This window comes from Lactuca virosa, chromosome 2 (genome assembly GCF_052849685.1).
Source record: "Lactuca virosa cultivar CGN04683 chromosome 2, Lactuca_virosa_CGN04683_v6, whole genome shotgun sequence".
In the NCBI taxonomy this organism is placed as follows: Eukaryota; Viridiplantae; Streptophyta; class Magnoliopsida; order Asterales; family Asteraceae; genus Lactuca; species Lactuca virosa.
This window is the reverse complement of record NC_136427.1, coordinates 238,023,140-238,050,649: the sequence shown is the minus strand read 5'-3', so window position 1 is coordinate 238,050,649 and position 27,510 is coordinate 238,023,140. Positions and strand designations below refer to the sequence as shown.

Genomic DNA, 27,510 nt, shown 5'->3' with positions numbered 1-27,510 from the left:
GACATGGTTATTTGTGCCTCAAAGTATAAAAGACAAGAAAAGAGCACTGAAATGTCTAAAACGTGGCATGCCATGTGGTTGTTGACATGGTTATTTGTGCCTCAAAGTATAAAAGACAAGAAAAGAGCACTGAAATGTTTTAGACTTGTGACCTCAAAAGAAAGAAGACGACTGCTCTACAACCACAACAACACATTTTTGTGGAAAATCATTACTAATATATTATCCTTTACGCCTAGTGAGGGAGCCATTGCCTTCTTCTTGAGGTTACGAGTTTGAAACATAACAACACACATTTTTTCTGTTTTTACTTTGAGGCCAAAAATGATAAAAACCATATGGCACACCATATCAGGTTTGCAGCCAATGTTTTGTTATATTTGAATTTTTGTTAGATAAATGAATATAATCACTAAAATGATAGAATTTGGTGTAAAACCAATAAAAAGTATAAACTTAGAGAACTTTCCAATAATAAGTGTAAACTTAATACTATTTTCTTGCCAATAGAACTTTCCAACCAAGGCTTAAAATGTAGAAATTTTGAAATGAAGGGTATCTTTATCAATCTGTTTTAAGATAAGGGTCTTCTATATTAATTTATCGAGAAATAACTCGACTTCTCTCTACCGTTTATCTAAAATCAACCAAACTTCTCTATCCTCTTATCCTATCTCTCCATTCGCTCCCCAGTCCCCTCTTGCAGTCTCTCCCGAGCTCTGCTCTAATGGCGTCTTCTACTCTCTCTACAATTACTTTGCGCTCCTTCTCTTACCCTTCCTACGCCGCCACCACTCAAGCAGCATCTCCCGCAGTCTTTTCCCCCAAACAAACCCTAGAATTCCCCCTCCGAACCCCCAAACTCTCCCACCGATCGACATTTCTCCGCCCCGTTGCCGCCGTCGCCGAGGGGAAGGTTGTAGAGCTAGGCGATGAAATTTCGAACCTAACCCTTGCAGATGCACAAAAGCTAGTTGAGTACCTCCAAGACAAGCTTGGAGTCACTGCCGCCTCCTTTGCTCCTGCTGCGGTTGTTGCCGCACCTGGCGCTGGAGCTGAAGCACCTGCTGCCGTGGAGGAGAAGACGGAGTTCGATGTTGTGATTGATGAGGTTCCTAGTAACGCGAGGATTGCGACGATTAAAGCCGTTAGAGCTTTGACGAGTCTGGCGCTTAAAGAGGCCAAAGAGCTTATTGAAGGACTTCCGAAGAAATTCAAGGAAGGAATATCGAGAGATGAAGCAGAAGAGGCTAAGAAACAACTTGAAGAAGCTGGCGCAAAAATTTCGATTGTTTAGATCACGAATTTGTGGTAACTTTTCCTTTTTCATGTTTGCCTAATGCAATGTGTTATTAGTTCTTCAGTTTTGTAGTTGAAATTTATCATATTACGATTTCATGCCTTAATTTACTCTCGATACTATCTTCATTTTTTCTGTTAAATCCGATGATATTAAATATTAATACCTCCTGTAACTGATTCATCCGAAGCTTTTGCTATATGTTCTTACGATTCTCCAAAGTATCTATTATGATGAACATTACGAGATAGCAAAAAAAAATATCTTATGAAATTCCATGATTCCTGTTTCTATGAATCAGAAGATATACTCTGCTCTTTAAGTCATCTTTTTCAGGAATCTCATTGCATCTGCAACTTGTTTTCAATTTTTCAATGTGTCTCATTTCTCCAAGTGACCATAAATAAAAAGGATACCTTTGTCATTTCTCCAAGTGACCATAAATAAAAAGGATGCCTTTGTGTTTACTTGCATCAAGTGAGTGTTTATATTGGCTGAAAGTGAAACAAGTAAATATGACATGGTTGATATGGGTAACAAATTGCTTTGCAGAAAAGGATTTTGAAAGTGAGATTTAAAAAAAAAGAAGTAATACAGGAAGAAGAAAGAAGAAGAATCACAATGATAATATTGTTCTATTACATATTTTTTAATGGTGAAACAATGAGGATATTATGTGGAATTATGGATCTAGCAATAGTAGAAGATGAAAGCAATACACAATGGATAAAATGCTACTAATTTTGATTATGAACTCAATAAACATATATATACATGTAGTAGATTAGAGGGGAACCAAAAGTGTCATTAACATAGTCATGTCAAAGTACCCAAACCAGACCTAAGCGTGTGTTTAACATAGTTGTGTCAATTTCCGACAATTGATCAGTTTTCCTTGGATATCTAGAGTACCCGATTGGAGAGATCAACCACATAGGATGTTTGAAAGGCTACAATTGTGTTGTAGAATTCACTTAGACGCTTGATATCAACAATTTAATAGAAGTTGGCACTATATATATATATATATATATATATATATATATATATATATATATATATATATATATATATATACACACACACACAATTCTAAGAAGTTAATGGCTCCTCAAATGGTCATTGAGAAGTTCATCGACAAGAATAACTTTAGTCTTTGGCGGATCAAGACGAGGGCTAAATGATGAGGGTTTCGGTAACAACTTGTCGATGCAAAAACCATAAATACGGATGAGACTAGAGCCCAACAACAAGAAGAGAAGGCTCATTTGACAATCATGTTGTCCCTTTCAGGAGAAATTATATATGAGGCTTTCGATGGAGAAAGTGCAATGAATTTGTGGCTCAAACACAAGTTGCTCTATATGACAAAGCCCCTCACCAACATGTTATTAATCAAATCACACTTGTTTGTTGATGATGAATGCATATTATGTGTTGAAAGATCATTTAGATGAGCTAAACGCCACCTTATGGACATAAAGAATGTTGAGGTTAATTTTGAGGACGAGGATGGCAGGATGCAGAGCTTATCCTCTCGATCTCTTTGTCTTTTTCGTATGATAACTTTTCGAACTCATTTGTTGTTGGAGGGACAATCATCATGGATGGTGTTAGATCTAGCTTACAATATCGTAAGCTAAGGTACAAGGCATTGGGCAATGGATTACAGAGTCGAGAGTCAACCGACAAGGTTGAACATTTCAAGGCGGAACAAGGATTAGTTCGAAATTGTGAAAGTGAAGCAAAGAAGCGGAAGGTCAAGGTGTCACGGTAGAGATCTAAACTGTCAAGGCGTTTGTCATTGAAAGGAGAGATTAGTCAAACAAAGGGAATCGGTCAAAACATTGATGTCAGCAAAGGAGCATATTAAAGTGAATTGGACAAACATTTTGTCCTTTAGATGACATTAAACATCTAGTCTCATTGTAAGTAGTGTTGTAAAACTCAACGTACTCGGCCGATTACTCGGAATCGGGTATATGTCGAGGCGATTTTCTAAGAATCGGGCAAAAAACCGGAATCGGTCAAACTCAGAGAAAATCAGTCCAACTCGGTCAAGTTGCCCTACTCACAAAACTCGGAAAAACTCAGTCAAACTTAAGATGAGCTTGAGACTTGTATGACTACTTATGACTTAGGTACCAAAATTGGAACTTTTGATGATGTTGTGACAACGTTCTAGACGACCTCACTTGTATGGGGGACTTGCAACTCCTTGTGTGGTACTTGTGTGATGGCTCACTTGTACCTAACTTTGTTTAAACGAGTATAATAAGTGTTTAGTGTGCTTTGTTTTATCTTTGCACAAACATAGATTCAGTCATCATTTGTGAAATATTTTTTTGTGAAATGTTTTGGACTTTGAGAATTTGTTTTAGATGCATGTCATGCATTCTGTTAACGTTGTTGTGTTAGAGTGTGGCTTGGAATTTAGTGAAGATACCAGAAAGACGGTTTGGAAGGGATAAGTGTTTGTAGTAGGTTGATGGTCGTTAGGCCCAAAGCCCCTTGCGGTATAGGCCTGTTTAGTTGTATATGGCTCGACTCTATAATTGTCGGGGTTTAGAATTATAAGTATTTGTAGCTAGAGATTCTGTTGTAATCACTTTGAAAACATTCGAGTAATAGAAGAGTTCTCCGGTTCTTGTCCATGGACGTATGTCACATCAACCGAACCGCATTAAGTAACTTTGTTGTTTTATTGCTTTCCTTGATTGTCTGTGTAGCATGTTGGTTGATATTTTTGAGATTTTATATTGTTTCTAACAATATATTTATCATTGAAATGTTTATTTCCTCAAATATTGAATTTTACTAATCTTGATGTGTTTTGTAACCTTTTAAGGGTTTGCATTGTGTGTGGATTATACAAGTTTTCATGCACCTTACAATGTCCCCAGATAATGCTCATTAGGCTTTCCTAACCTAACATATTTATTTTAATATGTGTTCAGATTATGAGTTTTAAATGCTCATTAGGCTTTCCTAACCTAACATATTTATTTTAATATGTGTTCAGATTATGAGTTTTAAATGAAGATGAAAGGAGGGACAAGCTTTTGGAATTTGTAAAAGTCTTTATTACTTTATTATGATGTGTTAAGACACTAATTAACTTATGTCTCTTGATGTCATTGATAGATCCCCCTACCTTTAAACTATTAAGCTATTAAACTGTTATGAAGTTGAACATTTAGGATCTTATATGTAATTTTGTTTTTCAAAAAGTCTAAAATCTTGAATTAAAGTCGCTATTTCAAATAGCTCACACAAGGGATGTTTTCGCTTGGCTTATGGCCTATTGTATTGAGGTATTTATTTTATATAGGGATGTTTCTTTCTGTTTGTATTTGCAATCTCTAATCATTTACAAAGAAAAAAAAAAATTCCTCAAGCGATGCTTAATAGAGCTTGAAGGTGTTTGATATCTTTAGCAAAGGAAAATGAAAGGTACAAATTTGGAAGAACTCTGACCATGTTGTAAATGTGTGGGTGTTTGATATCTTTAGCCGGTTACCAATTTTATCCAAAATTGGTTAGAACGTCATTTTCAACAAGTCACACTACTTTAAAACGCAACACTATGCAAAAGCTTGTTATAATGCGTAAAGATTTACAAACATTGCTTGATCAATTTACCGGAAGAGTCGAGCGATATTTGGTCTATTCTTTTCAAAAACGGTAACTCATTTATTTGCATAATAGTGCATTGGGTCGATCCGAAAAACATGGTTAACGCAATAAAGAATATTAACTTTCAAACATTTTCTTTTGATGGGAATTTTAACTGTTTTAGATTTATAAACAAAATATGAATGTACCATACTATCATTAGATAATTGCTAAAATGGACTTTAAATATAATATGAAATGGTATTTTATTCTCTATTTTATGGGAGAATTATATATATATATATATATATATATATATATATATATATATATATATATATATATATATATATATATATATATATATATATATATATATATATATATATATAGAGTCAAGATCAAATAAGAAGGAAATTTTTGGTAGGAAGGTAAGAAGTTTTTTTTCTACATATTTTTTTCGCGAACAAACAAAATGAATCATTAGATGATTCATTTGTAAGATGATTCACAAGAAAAAAATTCTCAAAAAAACATCTCGATGATTCATTTATACAATGATTTTGTTGTTATTCACTAAAATTGTCATAAAAGTGAATTTTTTCTTAATTTACTTAAAAATGAATCATAAAGATGTTTTTTTGGGAATTTTTTCTTGTGAATCATCTTACAAATGAATCATCTAGTGATTCATTTATTTTGTTCGTCAAAAAAATATGTAGAAAAAAAACTTCTTACCTTCCTACCAAAAAAAATTTCTTACCGGATCTATATATATATATATATATATATATATATATATATATATATATATAGAGAGAGAGAGAGAGAGAATTAGATTAATGTGTTTCTTATATCTATTGTATGCTAAAATGTACCAATAGAAATTTAGTAAAATTAAATAATTATTTAATTAAATAAAAATAGATATTAAATGATTTCCATAATTGTATATATATTAAATGATATCTATAATTACAATTCTCATTTTATGGAACTAATTAAATTCGTTATTAATGTTAGCAATAACATTCTTTCAGAATTAATTCGTATTTAGGTTTTTATGTATGAATTCGTGTTTTGTTTCATGACACACTTATTTAAAATATAATAAAGTTGCATGAAATATGAAGAACGCGAATATATTCTAGTAGAATACACTCCCATTCTGTTAGAATACAATCTCATTTTTCTTAATACGAATTCATTCTGAAAAAATATTATTGCTGACATTAATGACGAATTTAATTAGTTTCCATAAAAAAATTATAATTATAGATATCATTTAATATACATATAATTATGGAAATCATTTAATATATCTATCTTTATTTGATTAAATAATAATTTAATTTTTACTAAATTCTTATTGGTGTATTCTAGCACAGAATAGATGTGAGAAACATTTGAACATACCTCTCTCTCTCTCTCTCTCTATATATATATATATATATATATATATATATATATATATATATATATATATATATATATATATACTAGCCGTTTACCTGCGTCAAGCGACGAGTGTGAATAGTTTTTACGAAAATTAGTTTCTAGAGGCGATTTGTTTTTTGGACTTCAAATATAAGTATGTTTTTGTTTTGATTTAAAGTATATGTATGTTACTATTCTGGGTTAAAACTACTTTTCGTGATTAAAAAAGTAAAGTTCATTGTGTTATTGGTTAACTTGTTTTCTTTATGAGAATCGTTTTCCTCAATTAGTGCTATCAAATTGGGGTGTCATGTGGTGTTTTAGTCCGACACGACATGACGCGATAACTTGTTTTTTTGCATTGACACAAAACGAACCAATTAAAATATGACAAACATGACACGACACGGAAAAAATAACATAAAATAACCAATTGAAATAGCGTTATTAAGAGTTATGCTAACTAATACTAAATCAATAAGAATTAAGAATGAAAAGTTTGGATTCTTTACAAATGCAAATGAACACATGATTGATTGTGCATTATTGATCATGCAACACTTCTTTATACACCACATTTGCAGTACAGACTTCACTACCATTGAATTGTTCATCAGGGATCACTAATACTTTTGTATTCCCACGTGATACCCCTCTGGATAATGCCACATAAAGCTGTCCGTGCGAGAAAACCGATTCTGGAAGATAAATTCCTAAATTTGGAATTGTTTGTCCCTGGGCCTTATTGATTGTCATTGCGAAACATAATCGGATTGGAAATTGTTTTCTCTTTAGCTTGAACGGGAACATGTCATCTTCAGACGGACATAGAGGAATCCTTGGCAAAAAAAACTCTCTTTCCAGCATGCTGACCAACAACTATTTCAGCATCTATTACATTTTGTTGAAAACCTTTACATATCAATTGGGTGCCGTTACACAATCCATTTGATGGGTCGAGATTCCGTAACAGTATTATCGGGCATCCAACTTCCAGTCGTAGGTAATGAGGGGGTAAACCACTAACACTGAGTGTGTTCAAGAATTCCACAGGATATAAGTTATTTATATCATCTTCAGATTCATCAAAACTGTAGTAAATTTTCTCTTCTCCATGGAATCGGCCGATCAATAAATCATTAATCTCATCGACATTATCATTTCTTGTGGATAATATTGCACGCGAAATAATATAATCGGTTTGAGATCTATTAATTTCCAAGGATGGAAAGATTGCATCAATCAAAGCATTCAATGACTTTTCTTTTTCATTGAAGGGAATTACCATATCATCAGGGATGCGAATAAAGTTTCCATGCACTGTTTCTTCAACTCCATCACCGACACGTAATAGAAAGTCTGAGAACCATGGATCGGTTAGTGCTCTCATATTTATAGTTAACCGCAACTTGATAATCGAAGACCAAAGAGGCGACATTCGTATGCTAGAATCCACAGTCTGTGCTCGTGTTCCACGTCTAACGACAGGCAAAACCTGTCTGAAATCACCTCCCAAAACCATTATCTTTCCACCAAATAGGTGTTGGATTAGTGTCTAAGTCCGTAACTATATTTGGTATGTACTTGACCCGAGTGTGCATGGTCCTTTTAGGTTGCCTTCACCAAAGCAACTTGACAAGGTAATTTGATATGAGAGAGAAGATATTATGGTTTATTAATATATTATAAGAATAATATATTAAAGGAGAAATCATATTTATTTAATTAGTATTAGTCATAAATTAATTAGGAATTAATTTGGTGACTAAAAGAGATTAATTAAATAAAGGGGTATAAACTGTCAAATGTGTGATAGTTGAGTTTTGGGCTGGGAAACCTTATGGACTAAGGGGGAACGAAATTATGATGAGGGATCATCATATTTTCGTCCAAGGGCCTCATTCCAGAAGGTTCCTTGGGCTGCTTGGTGGCTAAGCTATCCATTAGGGTTTAGACTGAAACCCTAGCACCCTACAGTATAAATAGATGCCCTATGCTTCAATTTTAGGCCACTTGATTCCAAGGGAAACCCTAGGGCCGAAATTAGCATCCTTCCCCTCTCTCTCTTAATTGCCTTCTTGCTTCAAGGTGTTTGTGAGCCATTAGAGGCACTACAATTGTGGTGCTTGCTTTCAAGAGTTCAAGAGATCAAGGAAACTAGTTGTTATTGCAATATAACAACAAAGGTATGTCTTCTACACTTCTATATGATTTTCGAAAATTATAGAAGCATGCTAGGGTTTATTTTGTGTTCATATAGTTGTATGTCTTATAGTGAAAACATAGATCCAATTAGGGTTGCATGCACACATAGGATTGTTTGTATAAAACCTATCAGTGGTATCAGAGCCTTTGGTTTTTGTTTTCAATTTGATTTGATACATATTATGAATTTGACAAATTAGGGTTTATGGCAAGTAAACCCTAAGGCTTGGTGGTTTTCGAAAATAGGGTTAAGAAACCCTAGTTGGCGATTTTTTGTAGGGTTCTTAAATTTTTTTTTTGCCTAGCCTCCAAATTTCGAAACTAGGGTTATGAAACCCTAGGGATTTCGAAAATCCCTTGCCCCCCAAGACAAGATCCCAAAATTTTAGGGATTTGGATAATGCCATCTTTGTGATTATCAACTTAATTGTTTAAACTAGATAATTGAAGATCTTGAATTATCCTTTCCATAAATTTCGAAATCTAGGGGATAAAAAGGATTAGGATAAATTAATTGTTTAATTTTATGATAATCCTTCATGATTTAATAATTTAAATTAATTGTTTAATTTTGATAATTATTAAATCAAAGATTTTTGGTGTTTAAAATTTTAAATTAAATTGTCTAATTTTCGAAAATTTTAAATGCAACAAAGACACTAGTACTTTAAAATGTTTTAAAATACACCCTTATACAATTATGATATTATAAGATTAATTATTATATATATGTATAAGAATAAGCTAGTCTTATCGCTAGTAGGCCTCATTCACGAAGCCAGTCTATAAGGTGGGTATAAGGTTGCTGCCTATAAAATGGCGCTTAATGGATGTACACTCACATCTACCGCTTGCTTGACTGGTGGAGGGTCGTTAGCCGAACGGATAGGATAGGGCACTTAATTCCTCATTATAAGTATAATGGAAATATTAAAGTAACTACATTGTTTTACAAATTCCCACTCTTAGTTACTTTAGGGTAAAATGTGAAAATGATGCTATTCCATGGAATTACACTTTGTACCCCTGTCAAACGTTAGTGGAGCGTGCGTGGTTAACCAGCACACTAATTTGGGATTGACATTGGTGACAAAGGGTGGCTCGATGTCTTATCATAGATCAATGGAGCGTGCGTGGCTAACCAGCACATTGATTAGGTGATGAAGACATTGAGTGCACCATGATGATTCGCATGGTTATTCACAAACTTGTTTGCGATCCTCGGCATCCCAGTCGCAAATTTGAAGTGCATATCGAGATTTAAACATGCCATTGAAATGTTCAATGAATCTCAAAAGAAATCTAGGAATTTTCAAATACATTTAAAACTTAACCTCTTTCGTTTTTCATGGTGAAAATTAGTGAATCGTCATTCACTTACCTTCAAATTATTTACTTTTAGATTACGGCATCCCTTTTCTAAGTTGTAAATAATGTTGTTGGATCCTAGCCCTAATTTCTCATGTGGGTGTTTAATTAGGGATTCATTCTAATCAAACTTTGTTCCTTTCTATTTCAGATGTCAAACGCAAACGCAAACAACAACACTTCTGGGTCATTCTCGCTGATGAACCTGTGTCAAAAGGTGACATTTGATGGCTCGAACTTCAACGAGTGGATGAGATACATTCGCATGATAACTCGTTATGAGGACAAAGAATATGTCCTAGACGAGAAGCTTGAAAGGATCAACCCAGAAGAAGCTACTCCTGAAGAGATGGCCGCCTTTGAGGCCCACGAGCGTGATGCAACGAAAGTTCATTGCATCATATTGGCCACCATGAACCTCGAACTCCAAAAGTCCTATGAGGACATGTATCCATATGAGATGCATCAAGATTTGCTGGACAGGTACCACCAGAGCGCGAGGCAAGAGCGCTATGAGATCATCACCAACATGATCACCGCTAAGATGGGGAGTGGAGAATCCCTAACTGCTCATTTGCAAAGAATGCAAAGATATGTTGATCGTCTTCTCAAACTCAATGTTAAGTTTGATGAGGATTTGGCTATCGACATCATCCTCCACTCCTTGCCTTCCTGCTACAGCCAGTTCAGAATGACCTACCACATGAATAAGGAAGAGGTCACCCTAAGTAAGCTTCAAGGGCTCCTGAGGACAGCTGAGAGCAACCTCAAGGACAAATCTGTTGCATCATCCTCTACTGTAGCTGCTCCTGTGTTGGCAATTGGCCAAGGAAAGGGAAGGAAGAGGAAGGCTCCTTACAAGAGCCACCATAAGGGTAAGACCCAAGATGGTTCTTCTTCTAGTGGGACCAAAGCAGGTTCTGTTAAGCCCTCTTCTGACCCCAAGGAAGCAGAGTGCTTCTATTGCCACCAGAAGGGCCACTGGAAACGAAGCTGCCCTAAATATCTGCAAGATATTAAGGATGGGAAGATAAAACCCACCTTCGCAGGTATGTATTTAATTAAATCTAATAACTCATCATTTGCTACTTCATGGGTTCTTGATACAGGGTGTGGTTACCACATTTGTTCTGATATGCTGGGCCTAAAAAGAAGTAGGGAAGTGGAGCATGGAAGGATAAGCTTGATCATGGGAAACAAGAAGTCTTCACCAGTAACCAAGATCGGAGTTTATTCCTTAGTGTTGAGTAATGGGTTAGGGCTAGATTTAAATAATTGTTGCTATTCGCCAGATATGGCAAGAAACATCATTTCTTTTCATGGTTTGTTTAGACAAGGTTTCAGATATTCATTTGATAATAGTAATGGTTCTATTAATGCTTATTTGAATGGTGTCTTTTATTTCAATGCATTACCTTGTAATGGGATTTATGAATCTGTGTTAGTGATTGACAGTTTAGGAAATGATGTTTTGAATATTGATTCGTCCACAAGTTTGGACAAAGCATGCTTGTGGCATTGTCGCCTTGGCCATGTGAACAAGAAACGCATAGCCCAACTCCAAAAGGATGGAGTCTTGGAGTCTTTCGACCTTAGGGACGATGACGTGTGTGAGTCTTGTTTACTTGGGAAGATGACCAAGTCACCCTTTACTGGCACATGTGAAAGGGGTGAGGGTGTATTGGATCTCATACACACAGATGTATGTGGACCCTTTAGATCCACCACAAGGGACGCTTGTCGCTTCTACGTGACTTTTACAGACGATTATAGCAGATATGGATATATCTACTTAATCAAGCAAAAGTCAGAAACCTTTGAAAAGTTTAAAGAGTTCAAGAATGAAGTAGAGAATCAGTTGGGCAGGAAAATCAAGATGCTTCGATCTGATCGAGGGGGAGAGTACCTAAGTCTTGAGTTTCACGACTATCTGAAAGAGTGTGGAATAGTTTCACAATTGACGCCTCCTAGAACGCCACAATTGAATGGTGTGGCTGAGAGACGTAATCGAACCTTGTTGGACATGGTTCGCTCTATGATGAGTCGTGCTTCGTTACCAATCTCATTCTGGGGGTATGCCTTGGAGACTGCCGCCCATATCCTTAACTTAGTTCCCACCAAGAAGGTTACCAAAACACCTCACGAGATGTGGACAGGGAAAGCTCCCTCGTTAGCACATATCAAGGTTTGGGGTTGTGAAGCTTTCGTAAGACGAGAGACTCACGACAAGCTAGAACCTCGTAGTGAGAAGTGTTATTTCATCGGCTATCCACAGAAGTCTTTTGGTTATCTCTTCTATAGACCAAATGACAATGTTGTCTTTGTTGCTAGGAGAGGGGTTTTCAGAGAAAGAGAACTCATAAGCCAAGGAGACAGTGGGAGTCAGATTGACCTTGAAGAGCTTCAAGAGTCAGGAGAAGAAGGAACCTCTGACACTGGCATGCAACCTGAGGAGGAAACTCCTGTTGAACCTATTGACCAGTCCTTACCTCTTAGACGTTCAAGTAGAGTTGTTGTTCCACCCCAGTTTTATGGTTTCCATATTACTACTGACGGGGATACGTTTATTAGTGATAGTACACTAGTAAATTTGGACGAACCTAACAGCTACAAGGAAGCCATGGCAGGCCCAAAGTCTGTTAAATGGAAAGAGGCAATGGATAGCGAGATTCAGTCCATGTATGACAACCAAGTTTGGAATTTGGTTGACAATGTGCCAGGTCGTAAGACGGTCGGGTGCAAGTGGATCTTCAAGAAGAAGACAGACATGGATGGGAAAGTGCACACTTATAAAGCGCGATTGGTCGCGAAGGGCTTTACTCAAACTCCTGGAGTTGACTATGATGAGACCTTCTCACCAGTTGCGAAAATAAAGTCTATTAGGGTAATGCTTGCGATAACTGCGTTTCATGATTATGAAATTTGGCAGATGGATGTAAAAACCGCTTTCCTAAATGGGAAGTTGGCTGAGGATGTTTACATGAATCAGCCAGAGGGTTTTGTCGATGCAAAGCATCCAAATAGAGTGTGCAAGCTTGAGAAATCCATTTATGGATTAAAGCAAGCGTCTCGCAGATGGAATCTTTGTTTTGACGAGAAGGTCAAAGAGTTTGGTTTTCTGCGAAATGAAGATGAGTCATGTGTATATGTCAAGGCCAGTGGGAGTATAGTGAACTTCCTCGTATTGTATGTCGATGACATACTACTCATAGGAAACGACATCCCAACATTGCAGGAGGTCAAGTCCTGGCTTGGGAAGTGTTTCGCTATGAAGGACCTCGGAGAGGCTGCATATATTCTGGGAATAAGGATAGTGAGAGACAGAAGTAAGAGACTGATAGGACTCAGTCAGGATACATACTTGGAAAGGGTACTAAAACGTTTTAGTATGGAAAATTCCAAGAAAGGGGAGTTACCAATCCAATGCAATACCAAACTGAGTAAGACTCAGAGCCCGAGTACAGAGGCAGAAATAGCTGATATGAGCCGAGTACCTTACGCTTCCGCAGTTGGCTCAATTATGTACGCTATGACCTGTACTCGCCCTGATGTGGCTTTCGCTTTGAGCATGGTCAGCAGATATCAAGGGAATCCTGGTAGGGCACATTGGATTGCTGTCAAGAATATTCTTAAGTACCTACGAAGGACTAAGGAATGGTTTCTAGTCCTGGGTGGGAGTGATGACTTAAGGGTGCGAGGGTACAGTGACGCTAGTTTCCAGACAGATCGGGATAATTACCGATCGCAGTCGGGCTGGGTCTTTACCCTGAATGGAGGAGCAGTGACTTGGAAAAGTTCCAAGCAAGAAACCGTAGCTGATTCAACGTGCGAATCAGAGTACATTGCGGCAAGCGAGGCGTCAAAGGAGGCTATATGGTTGAAGAACTTCATTGGAGACCTTGGAGTTGTGCCATCCATAAAGGATCCCATGGAAATTTTCTGTGATAATGAAGGAGCGGTTGCCTTAACCAAGGAACCAAGGGATCATGGCAGATCTCGACATATCGACAGGAAATACCATTTTATTAGACATCGGGTAGAAGAGGGACTCCTCGTTGTGAAGAGGGTATCGTCAGAAGATAACCCAGCAGATCCCCTCACAAAGGGACTGAGTAGGGTTAAACATTTGCAGCACGCTAGGAGCGTAGGGCTGAAGGACGATATTAGTTTAGATTAGATAGGTAGGAAACTTGTAATGGATGATCATGTATTCAACATTTGATGATTAAATAAAGGTGTGTTATTTATAAGAAAGCTTCTATCTTGTGTTGATTATTTATCTATTGTTTCAATTTTGCATGTTTTGACTTCCTGAATAATAAGATTATTCGAACAGTCCACAATCGTTCATATGTTGGAAGTAGATATGAAGGAAGATTGTCATAAATTTGTTTGTAGATTGTCTGAAAAGTTTTAGACATAGCAAAGGTTTGCTGCAAAGTTTATGAGTGCTTATGAAATTTGTATTGAGCATTGGAATAGACCCACACTTGCTGGTATCACTTCATGAATGTTATCACAAGTGATCGCAAGATGATAATATCATATAATCTTTAAACCTAGAGATATGGTTATTGGTTGCTAGTTGATTATACATTGATAATGCAAAAACGCATCAGTAACTTGATGTTATAAAACGCATTATTGTGTGTGGTTTAACTAGTAAATGATAAAGGCATATTAGTCGACGTTTTTCTGTTCCTTTTATTCTATGAGAATAAAAGCGATATCTTGGCCACTTGATGATTTGGTTTGACTTATGTGCCGGGCCCGATCAGGATGAAGTTGATGTGTTCAACTGAGTTCTATGTCGAACAAATCAGAGATCAAGAAATAAAATGCTAAACAATAAGTATTGTTAGCATGATATCTAGAACAGAGGATTATACGATCCCTTATCTGAAGGACAGATTATTGGTCAGAGTTGACAGCGGCTATTGAAAGCTACGATTGCTAATCGGATACGGAAGTCATATGTGAGATGTGGTTACTAGACTTATCCAAGTGGGAGACTGTTGGATTAGTGTCTAAGTCCGTAACTATATTTGGTATGTACTTGACCCGAGTGTGCATGGTCCTTTTGGGTTGCCTTCACCAAAGCAACTTGACAAGGTAATTTGATATGAGAGAGAAGATATTATGGTTTATTAATATATTATAAGAATAATATATTAAAGGAGAAATCATATTTATTTAATTAGTATTAGTCATAAATTAATTAGGAATTAATTTGGTGACTAAAAGAGATTAATTAAATAAAGGGGTATAAACTGTCAAATGTGTGATAGTTGAGTTTTGGGCTGGGAAACCTTATGGACTAAGGGGGAACGAAATTATGATGAGGGATCATCATATTTTCGTCCAAGGGCCTCATTCCAGAAGGTTCCTTGGGCTGCTTGGTGGCTAAGCTATCCATTAGGGTTTAGACTGAAACCCTAGCACCCTACAGTATAAATAGATGCCCTATGCTTCAATTTTAGGCCACTTGATTCCAAGGGAAACCCTAGGGCCGAAATTAGCATCCTTCCCCTCTCTCTCTTAATTGCCTTCTTGCTTCAAGGTGTTTGTGAGCCATTAGAGGCACTACAATTGTGGTGCTTGCTTTCAAGAGTTCAAGAGATCAAGGAAACTAGTTGTTATTGCAATATAACAACAAAGGTATGTCTTCTACACTTCTATATGATTTTCGAAAATTATAGAAGCATGCTAGGGTTTATTTTGTGTTCATATAGTTGTATGTCTTATAGTGAAAACATAGATCCAATTAGGGTTTCATGCACACATAGGATTGTTTGTATAAAACCTATCAATAGGAGCATCACCCCAGTGATATCTTTCATTGTTCGGTACATCGCCTCCAACACATGTCTTTTAGCCATCGACGCTTCATCCCATATGATTACTTTTGCAGTCCAAAGCAGTTGAACAGTACCACTTTGTCTTGAAATCTTGCAGACCAAGTTATTTTCAAGATTAATAGGAAGTTTAAAGCGAGAGTGAGTTGTTCCCCCCCCCCCCCCGACATGTTATTAGCCGCAACACCCGATGAAGCGGTCGCCAGTGCAATATGACCACATGAACGAATATTAGCAAGTAAAGCTTTGTACAAAAATGTTTTTCCTGTTCCACCGGGACCGTCTATGAAGAAAAGTGCTGGAATATTACTATGGACATGCCGCATTATCATCATACACAAATTTTTGTTCAGGGTTAAGAAAATCTTGGGCTTGTAAATGTTCCGATTCTAAAACAATAGAGCATTCCTCTTGTACCTCACGAAAAACTCCAGATTCTAAATCGACATTTTCATTTATCTTTGGTAGATCAAAACCATCAATATTGTCACTCATAGATTGTAGGAATACCTTGATGTCGGCGAGGACCATATTTTGGACTCTATCAACACTTCCATATTGTCGCCTATAATCTTCTAAAAGAGCATTGTAGTGGTCATCCCATAACTTACGAACATCTTCTGGCTCACAAAAAGTCAATATCGTTGCAAACAACCTTCTAAGAGCATTGGGAGCTTGAAATAAATATGCCTCTGTAAGACATTGTGATAAACCATCATCAGACTCTATTAACCCTCTTTCAAGAGCTGCTTTCCGAAATGTTGGGTGTTGTACATTGTTGACTGTGTAGAGATCTTCAAAACACGTAGGCCCATTAATATGCAATAAAAGTAGGCGAAGGTAGTATCGCTCCCCTTCAGCGGGATTGGCAGAAACCATATGACCTCGCATTAATCCTTGTTTTCAATGATTCCAACGACGTGAGCTCGGATCCCACATAATTTTTTTTGGAAAATCTCTATATTTATACTCTCTCGCACTGATATCTTCTTTATTTTTTAAGAAAAAAAGCAGTCAACATTGATCTCCTATCTTTCTCCTTCTCAACAACACTAGTCAGTGTATCATCCTCATTGAACCTAACCATCTGCTGATTTGGGAGATGCACCTGCAAAGCCATCACAAAATGGTGGATCTGAGAAAGAGGGAAGCTAAAAATCATCCACATGGCCTCTGGAGGTGAGACATATCGTGCATCCTGAAACCATTTTATCTCATTAATAGCGACAGGTTGTCCATCCGGATCAATATTGATAACTTGTTTGTCATGACCCTTGTAAATATACTTAAACACATATTTCACAGAGGTTATACTCGAGCATACCTCAATATTCAAATGACAATTAAAAATCATTAACAACTTTGGGTTATATGGGACAACCCATCTGTTATCCATCTTATTGCCCCGTACGTCCACCTCTATACCATTATATCTCCTTCGGTAAACAGGATATGAGTCCTTTCCTTGTAACGTGGTTTCATTGAATTGCCGAGGGTATCTAAAACGACATTTCTTTTACTCATTATTCATACAAGGAGAGTCAGAGTTTAAGCCACCGCAAGGACCACGGATCATGTGTGAGACGACTAATTCGTGCATTTCAGGATACTTTTTTGGGTCTGCAATTTCAGCACATACTATTTTGTCGTAATGGTCAGCATTAGTAAGCTTGTATGGAGGTTTCATTATCAGGAGGAAATGTGCATGCGGAAAACCACGTTTTTGAAACTCAATGACATAAACGTATGAACCCACCACGCCGAGGACGTGATTTGTGAAGAGTTATTTCTTAAGATCCTCTAACTTAGCACAGAAAACTCTTGACACAAGGTCCGATCGATCTTGAGACGTCTGCCAAGGGAGTAGCTCATTTTTTTTTATTTTCGGTCAGTTTGGATTGCATGTCATTGTAAGGAAGATGTCAGGCTTCCCGTCATCTTGAACTAAAGTCATGGCGTCAAGAAATCTTCGGCGCATGTCACGGGGGCCTCCGATGAAACTTGCAGGCAACACAACACGCTGCCCTATCATATTTGATCGAACCTAACCGGCATTAACACAGTCCACAACACCCTGGTATAAATCTGCTCTTATTTTGGACTGGTTTTTTCTACAAAAATCCAAACGTGAAGTCTCAAGCTTGATGTAGATATCTACTACAAATTGCTGTAGTAATCTCCCTCCCATCATGTAGCACCTGGTTCCTGGTATGTAAATTTATCTAAGTATTTTGCATTTTTAGCCTTGGACTCGGCGAGTTGTAGGCCCGACTCGCCGAGTAGAGCCGGGACATGGAACACGTTTAAGTTGGCGACTCGGCGAGTCCATATTCTGGACTCGGCGAGTCCCCGCTATCTGGTGAAACCCTAATTCCAAGGGTTTTCACCCTATTTAAACCAACCTTATGCGCCCCAAGCTCGCCCCCATTCACCCTCAGAGCCCCCTATATCGTTCTAACATCGTTCCTTGTGAAATTGAAGTGCTTGGTGTGATTTCTTGAAGACTTTGAGAGAGAAAGGAGAGTAGATCAAGAGGAGAGGAAGGAGGCCAGGCATCTTGGTGTTATTTCAGAGATTTCCTTGAGGTATAACTCAGTTTCCCTCTGTTCTCATGCTTATAGTCCCTTAGAGCTCCATTAAAGTCCTTCTTGAGCCATTTCCAAGCTTGGGTATGAACTAGGGTCTGTGATAAGCCGATCAACCTTTAGATCTAGGCATGATTGAGCTCTAGGAGCTCGGATCCACTGCCTTTATGAAGCCATATTGCATGAAAGCCCTAGATCTACTCTTTTAGTGCATTTTGAGCCCTAAAACCTTCATTGGTGTTTATTTACACGTAAAGTTGGAAACTTTACGTGTTAATCAAGCCCTAGGAACCTAGATCTACGTATGGAATGAGCTGGATCCAAGCAAAATCGAGTATATATTAGTGGCATGTGGCCGACTCGGCGAGTCGTTCATCGGACTCGGCGAGTCGAGTCGCGAGTCCTCGAGTTTTCCTCTTTTCGTGTTGCTGAGTGGAGTCGTGAGTCATGGGGGGGGGTGACTCAGTGAGTCGGAAGCCAGACTCACTCATGGAGGAACTCGGCGAGTCAATGCCCTGACTCGGCGAGCCTCAAGAACAGACTCGGCGAGTTGTTCATACAACTCGGCGAGTAGGATGAAGGACTAGTGGTCATCGGTTTAGAAGGGAACTCGTCGAGTCAATGCCTAAATCGACCAGTAGAGACGAGATTATGGTCAATCGAGTGGATAGGGACTCGGCGAGTTGGCAAGCCAACTCGGCGAGTCGGGTCAACTGGAAGTTGACTTTGATTTTGACTCTTGGTTTAGTTAGGGGTAAATGGTCATTTTACCCTGAGGGCGGTTAGCAGTATTTGACTGAGTGTTTTTGTGGGAATTATAGCCAGAGGATTTCCGGAGCAGCAGCAGCAGAAGTCAGTCAGTTCCCACGCAGATTAGCAGCCACTTTGAGGTGAGTTACCTTCCAGTAGCGATGGGTCTACGGCCACAATGCCGACCCACCAGTAGGAGTTGCATGATAGATGATTGTCTCTGTGATATTCATCTAGGGTTGTTACTACCTGTGATATGTTTATGTGCTAAAATGACATGGTGCTATGTACTAGTGACTGTTGGGGGAGATAGTCCCCAGATTACCGGCCAATAGGGTCGAAGGGGCGGTCGTGCCCAGCCATGCTAGATAGATTATGTGATAAATGTGTTATGTGGTAGTAGTAAGGGGGTGAAATAGTCCCCAGTACCCGGTCGAGAGGACCGAAGGGGAGACCAGCACCCAGATATGCTAGTCAGTACCCGGTCGAGAGGACCGAAGGGGAGGCCAGCTCCCAGATATGTTAGACAGTACCCGGTCGAGAGGACCGAAGGGGAGACCAGCACCCAGATATGCTTGTCAGAACCCGGTCGAGAGGACCGAAGGGGGGGCCAGCTCCCAGATATGCTAGATAGTATCCGGTTGGGAGGACCGAAGGGGTAGGTCGGGCACCCAGATATGTCGGACAATATATGTATGTTATGTAACTGTATGGTAGGTGGTATGATGGGGGAACTCACTAAGCTTTGTACTTACAGTTTATAGTTTTGTTTTCAGGTACCTCTTCGTCGAAGGGGAAAGAGCTGGCACGGTAGCGGCACATCATACACACACATTGATTTCCGCATCATGAGTTATTCTGGGATTTGTACTCTGACATTATTATGTTTTTATAAAATGGTTTCCGGACACGCGACATTTTTATGAAATGATATGATCAGTGAATGTTTTATTTCTAATGTTTGCTAAGTATATGTTTCAAAAATGAAATTTTTTTGGCTCGTATTTTGGGATGTTACAAGTTGGTATCAGAGCCCTGGTTTGAGGGATTCGGACACACCTTCGGGGGATGTCTGGACTCAAATCGAGGGATTAAAAGATTTTTATAAATAAACGATTTTCTAAAGACTGGGTAAAAGAGTTTCGAGAAAGAACGAGGTGTGTGATGTGCGCGACCGGCCGAGCTCAAGTAAGTTTTCCCCAAAGTACCCATACAAGTTTATGTTATGATTATCAGTTTCAGTTTCAGTAGAACAACATGCTAGAATAGGACTAAGGATCTAGGAATGATGCCTTATGTGCCTGCTTTATGTGTTCCAGCTTTATGAGAATTGCATGCTAGTACCGAGTAGACAGTAGTAGGATAGCCTGTTTAGGTTATGCCTGATAGTATGAGCTTAGCAGTGTATGCTAGTACAGATCAGTCGATATGATAGCCAGAGTAGTACATACTTGATTATGTGTACTCAATGTCCGAATGCTGCTTGCTATGTGCTTTTAGGAGTTCTAGTTGTCTTTCACTAACTAGTAAACGAATATGTTAATATACATATTGCAAGGACTAAATAATTTCAGAGGGTTGGGTCTAGCCCTATTTCGCAGCTCTTGTTTGAGTCCAACCGTTGTAGGGTAGGATCCCTCATTCGAAGAATTATCTAGTCTGAGTAATATGTAATAGTATTCGCAAGCTAGTTAGGGGAAGAAAGCAGGGACTTCTTATGCAGCTGAGGGCGGAGAGTGGGTTGGCGACTTCCTAGGGCGAGCCTAGGATGAGATTAGCATGAGATCAACAGTAGTAGTAGGGACTTGGTGGAGTCGAGGCAGTTCTTGAGGAAAGTACAGATAGATATGGAAGGTAGTATGGGCCCGTACTACTGAAAGCAGAGGATCCGTACTTGAATTAAGGGAGGCTGAGGCGAGACCAGGAACCTTGCAGTAGACGTGATCCCTTTAGATGTATCAGTACCACTAACAGTTGTCGTTATGTATTGCAGAATGGTGGTACTACGCTCGAGGCCAGCAGTTGGCAGTTCAGGAGAGGGATCGGGTTCGGGATCAGGTTCCGAGCCAATAGACGAGAGGCTACGCTAGTTCATCGCGTCAGAGATCACCAGAGGCATCCTTGATTCGACTCCCATTATCTTCGGGTCGATCAAGGAAGGGATAGTGGAGTTGATGGAGGATCGCCTCAGGGCATTCAGGAGCGACATGGCATCTGGCCAGTCAGGATCTCGCACACTGTCCTTCAAGGACTTCCAGGGCAGTGGTGCGCCGGATTTTCACGGGGCGAAGGACCCCATAGCTGCCAGGCGATGGATTGCAGACATTGAGTCTGCACAGTTGACTAGCTTCTGCCCCGAGGGGTCGGAGGTGAGATTTGCAGCAGGATGTTTGAGAGATCGAGCTAGGGATTGGTGGGAATCCGTTGGTGACTCGTTGGGAGCCTCGGCTGTCGAGGCTATGACCTGGTCGGACTTCGTGACCAGGTTCAGGGCAGAGTTTGCGCCGGCTGTCGAGCTTCAGCAGCTGGCCATGGAGTTCCTAGATATGAGACAGACGACGGAGACTGTGGCGGAGATCACCGCCAAGTTCCGGGAGAGAGCGTTACTGGTGCCCCAGTACGCGGGTGATGAGGATATGAGGAGGACCCGCTATCATGACATGCTACGAGCTGACATTCGGGAGCATGTTAGTTTTTCAGCTTGCCCGACCCTGGACTCTATGGTTGCTAGGGCAAGGGAGAGGGAGATAGACCTGGAGCACATTCAGAAGAGAAAGGCGGAAGAGGGGCATGTTATGGGGGCTTCGGGGAAGAAGCCCAAGGGACCAGATGCGGGGATGAAAGGCCAACAGGGACGGGGCCGCTGCAGGAAATGCGGCAAGACGCACGAGGGAGCGTGCAAGTTGGGATCGTCAGGCTGCTACAAGTGCGGCAAGTTAGGGCACTTCAGCAGGGATTGTACCGCCCCTGCACCTGTGTTACAGACGTCAGAGTTGCTGTGTTTCCACTGCAACCAGAGGGGCCACAAGAAGGCCAATTGCCCCCAGTTGACAGCAGCAGCGCCAGTAAAGGCGCCAGCTCCAGCGACCCTACGGATTACCGATGGCCGGCAGGGCAAGGCAGAGGCTCCAGTGGTGAGGAGTCGGGCATTTCAGCTGACTACCGAGGAGGCACGCGCTGCACCCGATGTAGTGACGGGTATGATTCTTTCCCTCTGGTTTATTTTTATGACGTTTATGTTATTGATATGTGCTCTGTTTAGGATCGTTCCATGTGAACGGTATCCCAGTACAGGTACTGTTTGATTCGGGCGCTACCCGATCATTCGTTTCTCTTGCGCTTAGCAAGAAGTTTTCTGAGTCTTCGGGTATGTTGGATTGCCCTCTAGAGGTCGAGATTGCGGACGACCGATCAGTGCGAGCATCTGAGGTCTTCCGAGATTGTGTGCTGAGGTTATTTGAGGAGCGCTACTTGGTAGACTTGGTTCCCATTCCATTGCGTGGGAACAAGGTGATTATAGGCATGGATTGGCTCAGCCCTAATGGGGCAGTGATCGACTACGCGCAGCAGTTGGTGCGGATCAGGACCCCAAGTGGGGGAGAGCTGGTGATTCAGGGCGAGAGGCCACAGCGAGGACCGGCCTTATGTTCAGCAGCGAGAGCTAGGCGTTACCTTCAGCAGGGTTACGCAGGTTATGTCGCGTATGTTATGGATACCCGGGAGGCGGGTAGGGCGACGGTGGGCGATGTGCCCGTAGTACGAGAATTCGTGGATGTATTCCCCGAGGAGTTGCCAGGGATACCTCCGGAGCGACAGGTGGAGTTCAGGATCGACCTAGTCCCTGGTGCGGCTCCGATAGCCAAGGCACCGTATCGGTTGGCTCCTCCTGAGATGTAGGAGTTGTCTACACAGCTTCAGGGGTTGTTAGACAAGGGTTTCATTCGACCGAGCAGTTCACCCTGGGGAGCCCCGATTCTGTTTGTGAAGAAGAAGGATGGGTCGCATCGTATGTGTATAGACTATAGGGAGCTGAACAAGGTAACGATGAAGAACCGTTACCCACTCCCGAGGATTGACGACCTCTTTGACCAGCTTCAGGGAGCATCTTGGTTCTCCAAGATAGATTTGCGTTCAGGGTATCATCAGATGAGGGTTAGGGAGGAGGATGTGCAGAAGACGGCGTTTCGGACGCGTTATAGCCACTATGAGTTTGTGGTGATGCCTTTCGGGCTCACCAATGCTCCTGCCGCGTTCATGGACCTCATGAACCGCGTGTGCAGATCGATGTTAGACCGGTCTGTGATAGTGTTTATTGATGATATCTTGGTTTACTCCAAGACGCAGGAGGAGCATGAGGAGCATCTGCGAGGGGTTCTAGAGACCTTGAGGAGGGAGAACTTGTACGCCAAGTTCTCCAAGTGTGATTTATGGTTGCACGAGGTGCAGTTTCTTGGGCACCTTGTCAACCAGAACGGGATTTCGGTAGATCCGGCCAAGGTAGAGGCCGTGATGAGATGGGAGGTTCCGAAGTCTCCATCTGAGATTCGGAGTTTCCTGGGATTAGCTGGCTACTATCGGAGATTCATCCAGGATTTCTCCAAGATAGCATTACCCCTGACCAGGCTAACGAGGAAGGCTGTGGTCTTTCGTTGGGGGCCTGAGCAGCAGGCAGCGTTCGAGACACTGAGGTAGAGATTGTGCGAGGCGCCAATCTTAGCCCTGCCAGAGGGCATGAAGGATTTTGTTGTGTACTGTGATGCGTCCATCTCAGGTTTGGGCGCAGTATTGATGCAGAGAGGGCACGTCATCGCCTACGCGTCGAGGCAGCTGAAGCCTCACGAGGCGAACTACCCGACGCATGATTTGGAGTTGGGGGCTGTTGTGTTCGCCCTCAAGATATGGTGACATTACCTCTATGGGGTTCGATGTACGATTTACACGGACCACAAGAGCTTGAGGTACCTCATGGATCAGCCGAATCTGAACATGAGGCAGCGTCGGTGGTTGGACGTGGTAAAGGATTACGACTGCGAGATCCTTTACCATCCGGGAAAGGCCAACGTGGTGGCCGATGTGCTTAGCCGCAAGGCGGCACCGATCAGGGATATCTGTCTGAGGATGACAGTGGTGACTCCGCTTTTGGAGCGGATCCGGGAGGCTCAGCAGGAGGCTATGAAGGAGGAACATCGGAAGAGCGAGCGGATTGTGGGACAGGTTTCCTCCTTCGACTATGATAGTCGAGGGTTATTGACACTACACCATAGGGTGTGGGTACCGTATCACGGGGGTGTGCGTCAGGTTCTGATGGAGGAGGCGCATAAATCCCGATTCTCCATTCATCCCGGGGCAACGAAGATGTATAGAGAACTTCGTCTAGACAATTGGTGGCCCTGCATGAAGCGGGATGTAGCATGGTATGTTGAGCGGTGCTTGACCTGCAGGAAGGTGAAGGCCAAGCACCAGAGGCCACACGGCAAGATGCAGCCGTTGGATATCCCGCTGTTGAAATGGGAAGACATCACGATGGATTTTATCACCAAGCTTCCCAGGACCGCACGGGGAGTGGATTCTATATGGGTCATCGTGGATCGGTTGACCAAGAGCGCTCACTTCATACCGATCCAGGAGAGTATCTCGGCAGAGAAGTTGGCCAAAATCTACATCCGAGAGGTGGTGGCGCGGCACGGAGTGCCAGTCTCCGTGATTTCAGACAGAGATGTACGGTTTACTTCCAGGTTTTGGAAGAAGTTCCATGACGAGCTGGGTACTCGTCTACATTTTAGCACCGCTTTTCACCCGCAGACCGATGGTCAGAGTGAGCGGACCATCCAGACTCTGGAGGATATGTTGCGGGCGTGCGTACTAGACTTCGGTGGTAGCTGGGATACCTATCTTCCTCTAGCTGAGTTTTCGTACAACAACAGCTACCACGTGAGTAGCGACCGACCTCCCTTCGAGATGTTGTACGGGAGGAGGTGCAGGACCCCGATATGCTGGGGTGAGGTAGGCCAGAGGGTCATGGGGAGCACCGAAGTGGTGCTCAAGACGACCGAGAGGATCCAGCAGGTTCGGAGCAGGCTTCAGACTGCACAGAGTCGGCAGAAAAGTTATGCTGACAAGCGCCGATCAGACCTGGAGTTCCAAGTCGGGGATATGGTCCTCCTGAAGGTGTCACCATGGAAGGGTGTCATCCGATTCAGGAAACGGGGCAAATTGGGCCCCAGGTACATTGGACCCTTCAGGGTTCTGGCCCGGGTGGGCAAGGTGGCATATAGGCTGGATCTGCCAGCCGAGCTCAGTCAGATCCACAACACCTTCCATGTCTCCCAGCTGCGGAAGTGCCTAGTGGATGATTCAGCGGTGGTGCCGTTAGAGGATATCCAGGTTGAAGACAGCCTGAATTACATTGAGCGCCCAGTCGCAATCCTCGACCGGAAGTCGAAGGATCCGAGGAACAAGAGGGTGGAATTAGTGAAGGTGCAATGGCAGCACCGAAAGGGTTCAGAGTGGACTTGGGAGCCGGTGGAAGAAATGATGGAGCATTACCCCGAGCTGTTTCAGGACCGAGCAGCAGACTTCGAAGACGAATTCTAAAATAAGTGGGGGAGATTTGTAGCACCTGGTTCCTGGTATGTAAATTTATCTAAGTATTTTGCATTTTTAGCCTTGGACTCGGCGAGTTGTAGGCCCGACTCGCCGAGTAGAGCCGGGACATGGAACACGTTTAAGTTGGCGACTCAACGAGTCCATATTCTGGACTCGGCGAGTCCCCGCTGTCTGGTGAAACCCTAATTCCAAGGGTTTGCACCCTATTTAAACCAACCTTATGCGCCCCAAGCTTGCCCCCATTCACCCTCAGAGCCCCCTATATCGTTCTAACATCGTTCCTTGTGAAATTGAAGTGCTTAGTGTGATTTATTGAAGACTTTGAGAGAGAAAGGAGAGTAGATCAAGAGGAGAGGAAGGAGGCCAGGCATCTTGGTGTTATTTCAGAGATTTCCTTGAGGTATAACTCAGTTTCCCTCTGTTCTCATGCTTATAGTCCCTTAGAGCTCCATTAAAGTCCTTCTTGAGCCATTTCCAAGCTTGGGTATGAACTAGGGTCTGTGATAAGCCGATCAACCTTTAGATCTAGGCATGATTGAGCTCTAGGAGCTCGGATCCACTGCCTTTATGAAGCCATATTGCATGAAAGCCCTAGATCTACTCTTTTAGTGCATTTTAAGCCCTAAAACCTTCATTGGTGTTTATTTACACGTAAAGTTGGAAACTTTACGTGTTAATCAAGCCCTAGGAACCTAGATCTACGTATGGAATGAGCTGGATCCAAGCAAAATCGAGTATATATTAGTGGCATGTGGCCGACTCGGCGAGTCGTTCATCGGACTCGGCGAGTCGAGTTGCGAGTCCTCGAGTTTTCCCCTTTTCGTGTTGCTGAGTGGAGTCGTGAGTCATGGGGGGGGGTGACTCACTGAGTCGGAAGCCAGACTCACTCATGGAGGAACTCGGCGAGTCAATGCCCTGAGTCGGCGAGCCTCAAGAACAGACTCGGCGAGTTGTTCATACAACTCGGCGAGTAGGATGAAGGACTAGTGGTCATCGGTTTAGAAGGGAACTCGTCGAGTCAATGCCTAACTCGACGAGTAGAGACGAGATTATGGTCAATCGAGTGGATAGGGACTCGGCGAGTTGGCAAGCCAACTCGGCGAGTCGGGTCAACTGGAAGTTGACTTTGATTTTGACTCTTGGTTTAGTTAGGGGTAAATGGTCATTTTACCCTGAGGGCGGTTAGCAGTATTTGACTGAGTGTTTTTGTGGGAATTATAGCCGGAGGATTTCCGGAGCAGCAGCAGCAGAAGTCAGTCGGTTCCCACGCAGATTAGCAGCCACTTTGAGGTGAGTTACCTTCCAGTAGCGGTGGGTCTACGGCCACAATGTCGGCCCACCAGTAGGAGTTGCATGATAGATGATTGTCTCTGTGATATTCATCTAGGGTTGTTACTACCTGTGATATGTTTATGTGCTAAAATGACATGATGCTATGTACTAGTGACTGTTGGGGGAGATAGTCCCCAGATTACCGGCCAATAGGGTCGAAGGGGCGGTCGTGCCTAGCCATGCTAGATAGATTATGTGATAAATGTGTTATGTGGTAGTAGTAAGGGGGTGAAATAGTCCCCAGTACCCGGTCGAGAGGACCGAAGGGGAGACCAGCACCCAGATATGCTAGTCAGTACCCGGTCGAGAGGACCGAAGGGGAGGCCAGCTCCCAGATATGTTAGACAGTACCCGGTCGAGAGGGCCGAAGGGGAGACCAGCACCCAAATATGCTAGTCAGAACCCGGTCGAGAGGACCGAAGGGGGGGCCAGCTCCCAGATATGCTAGACAATATCC

The 27,510-nt window shown here is 41.7% G+C and overlaps 3 protein-coding genes across 4 annotated transcripts; 1 reads left to right on the top strand and 2 right to left on the bottom strand.

Moving 5' to 3' along the window:
* The first annotated feature begins 626 nt into the window (after positions 1 to 626).
* Positions 627 to 4,628, top strand: LOC145160551 (large ribosomal subunit protein bL12c-like). Of its 2 annotated transcripts, none has more exons than XM_079079795.1 (2): positions 627 to 1,311; positions 4,323 to 4,628. In XM_079079795.1, exon 1 carries the CDS (start codon positions 728 to 730, stop codon positions 1,295 to 1,297), a length of 570 nt encoding a protein of 189 aa, XP_078935921.1. In that variant the 5' UTR covers positions 627 to 727; the 3' UTR covers positions 1,298 to 1,311; positions 4,323 to 4,628. The 2 variants fall into 2 exon arrangements, with proteins under 2 accessions (XP_078935921.1, XP_078935922.1); XM_079079796.1 differs by lacking the exon at positions 4,323 to 4,628 and adding an exon at positions 4,258 to 4,274.
* Positions 4,629 to 7,169: 2,541 nt separating this feature from the next.
* LOC145158328 (uncharacterized) lies at positions 7,170 to 7,874 on the bottom strand. The gene has a single exon (XM_079077242.1). It carries the CDS (start codon positions 7,872 to 7,874, stop codon positions 7,170 to 7,172), a length of 705 nt encoding a protein of 234 aa, XP_078933368.1.
* An 8,897-nt stretch (positions 7,875 to 16,771) lies between these two features.
* On the bottom strand, positions 16,772 to 17,176 carry LOC145158326 (uncharacterized). The gene has a single exon (XM_079077241.1). The coding sequence runs from the start codon at positions 17,174 to 17,176 to the stop codon at positions 16,772 to 16,774; it is 405 nt and encodes a 134-aa protein (XP_078933367.1).
* Positions 17,177 to 27,510: the final 10,334 nt, after the last annotated feature.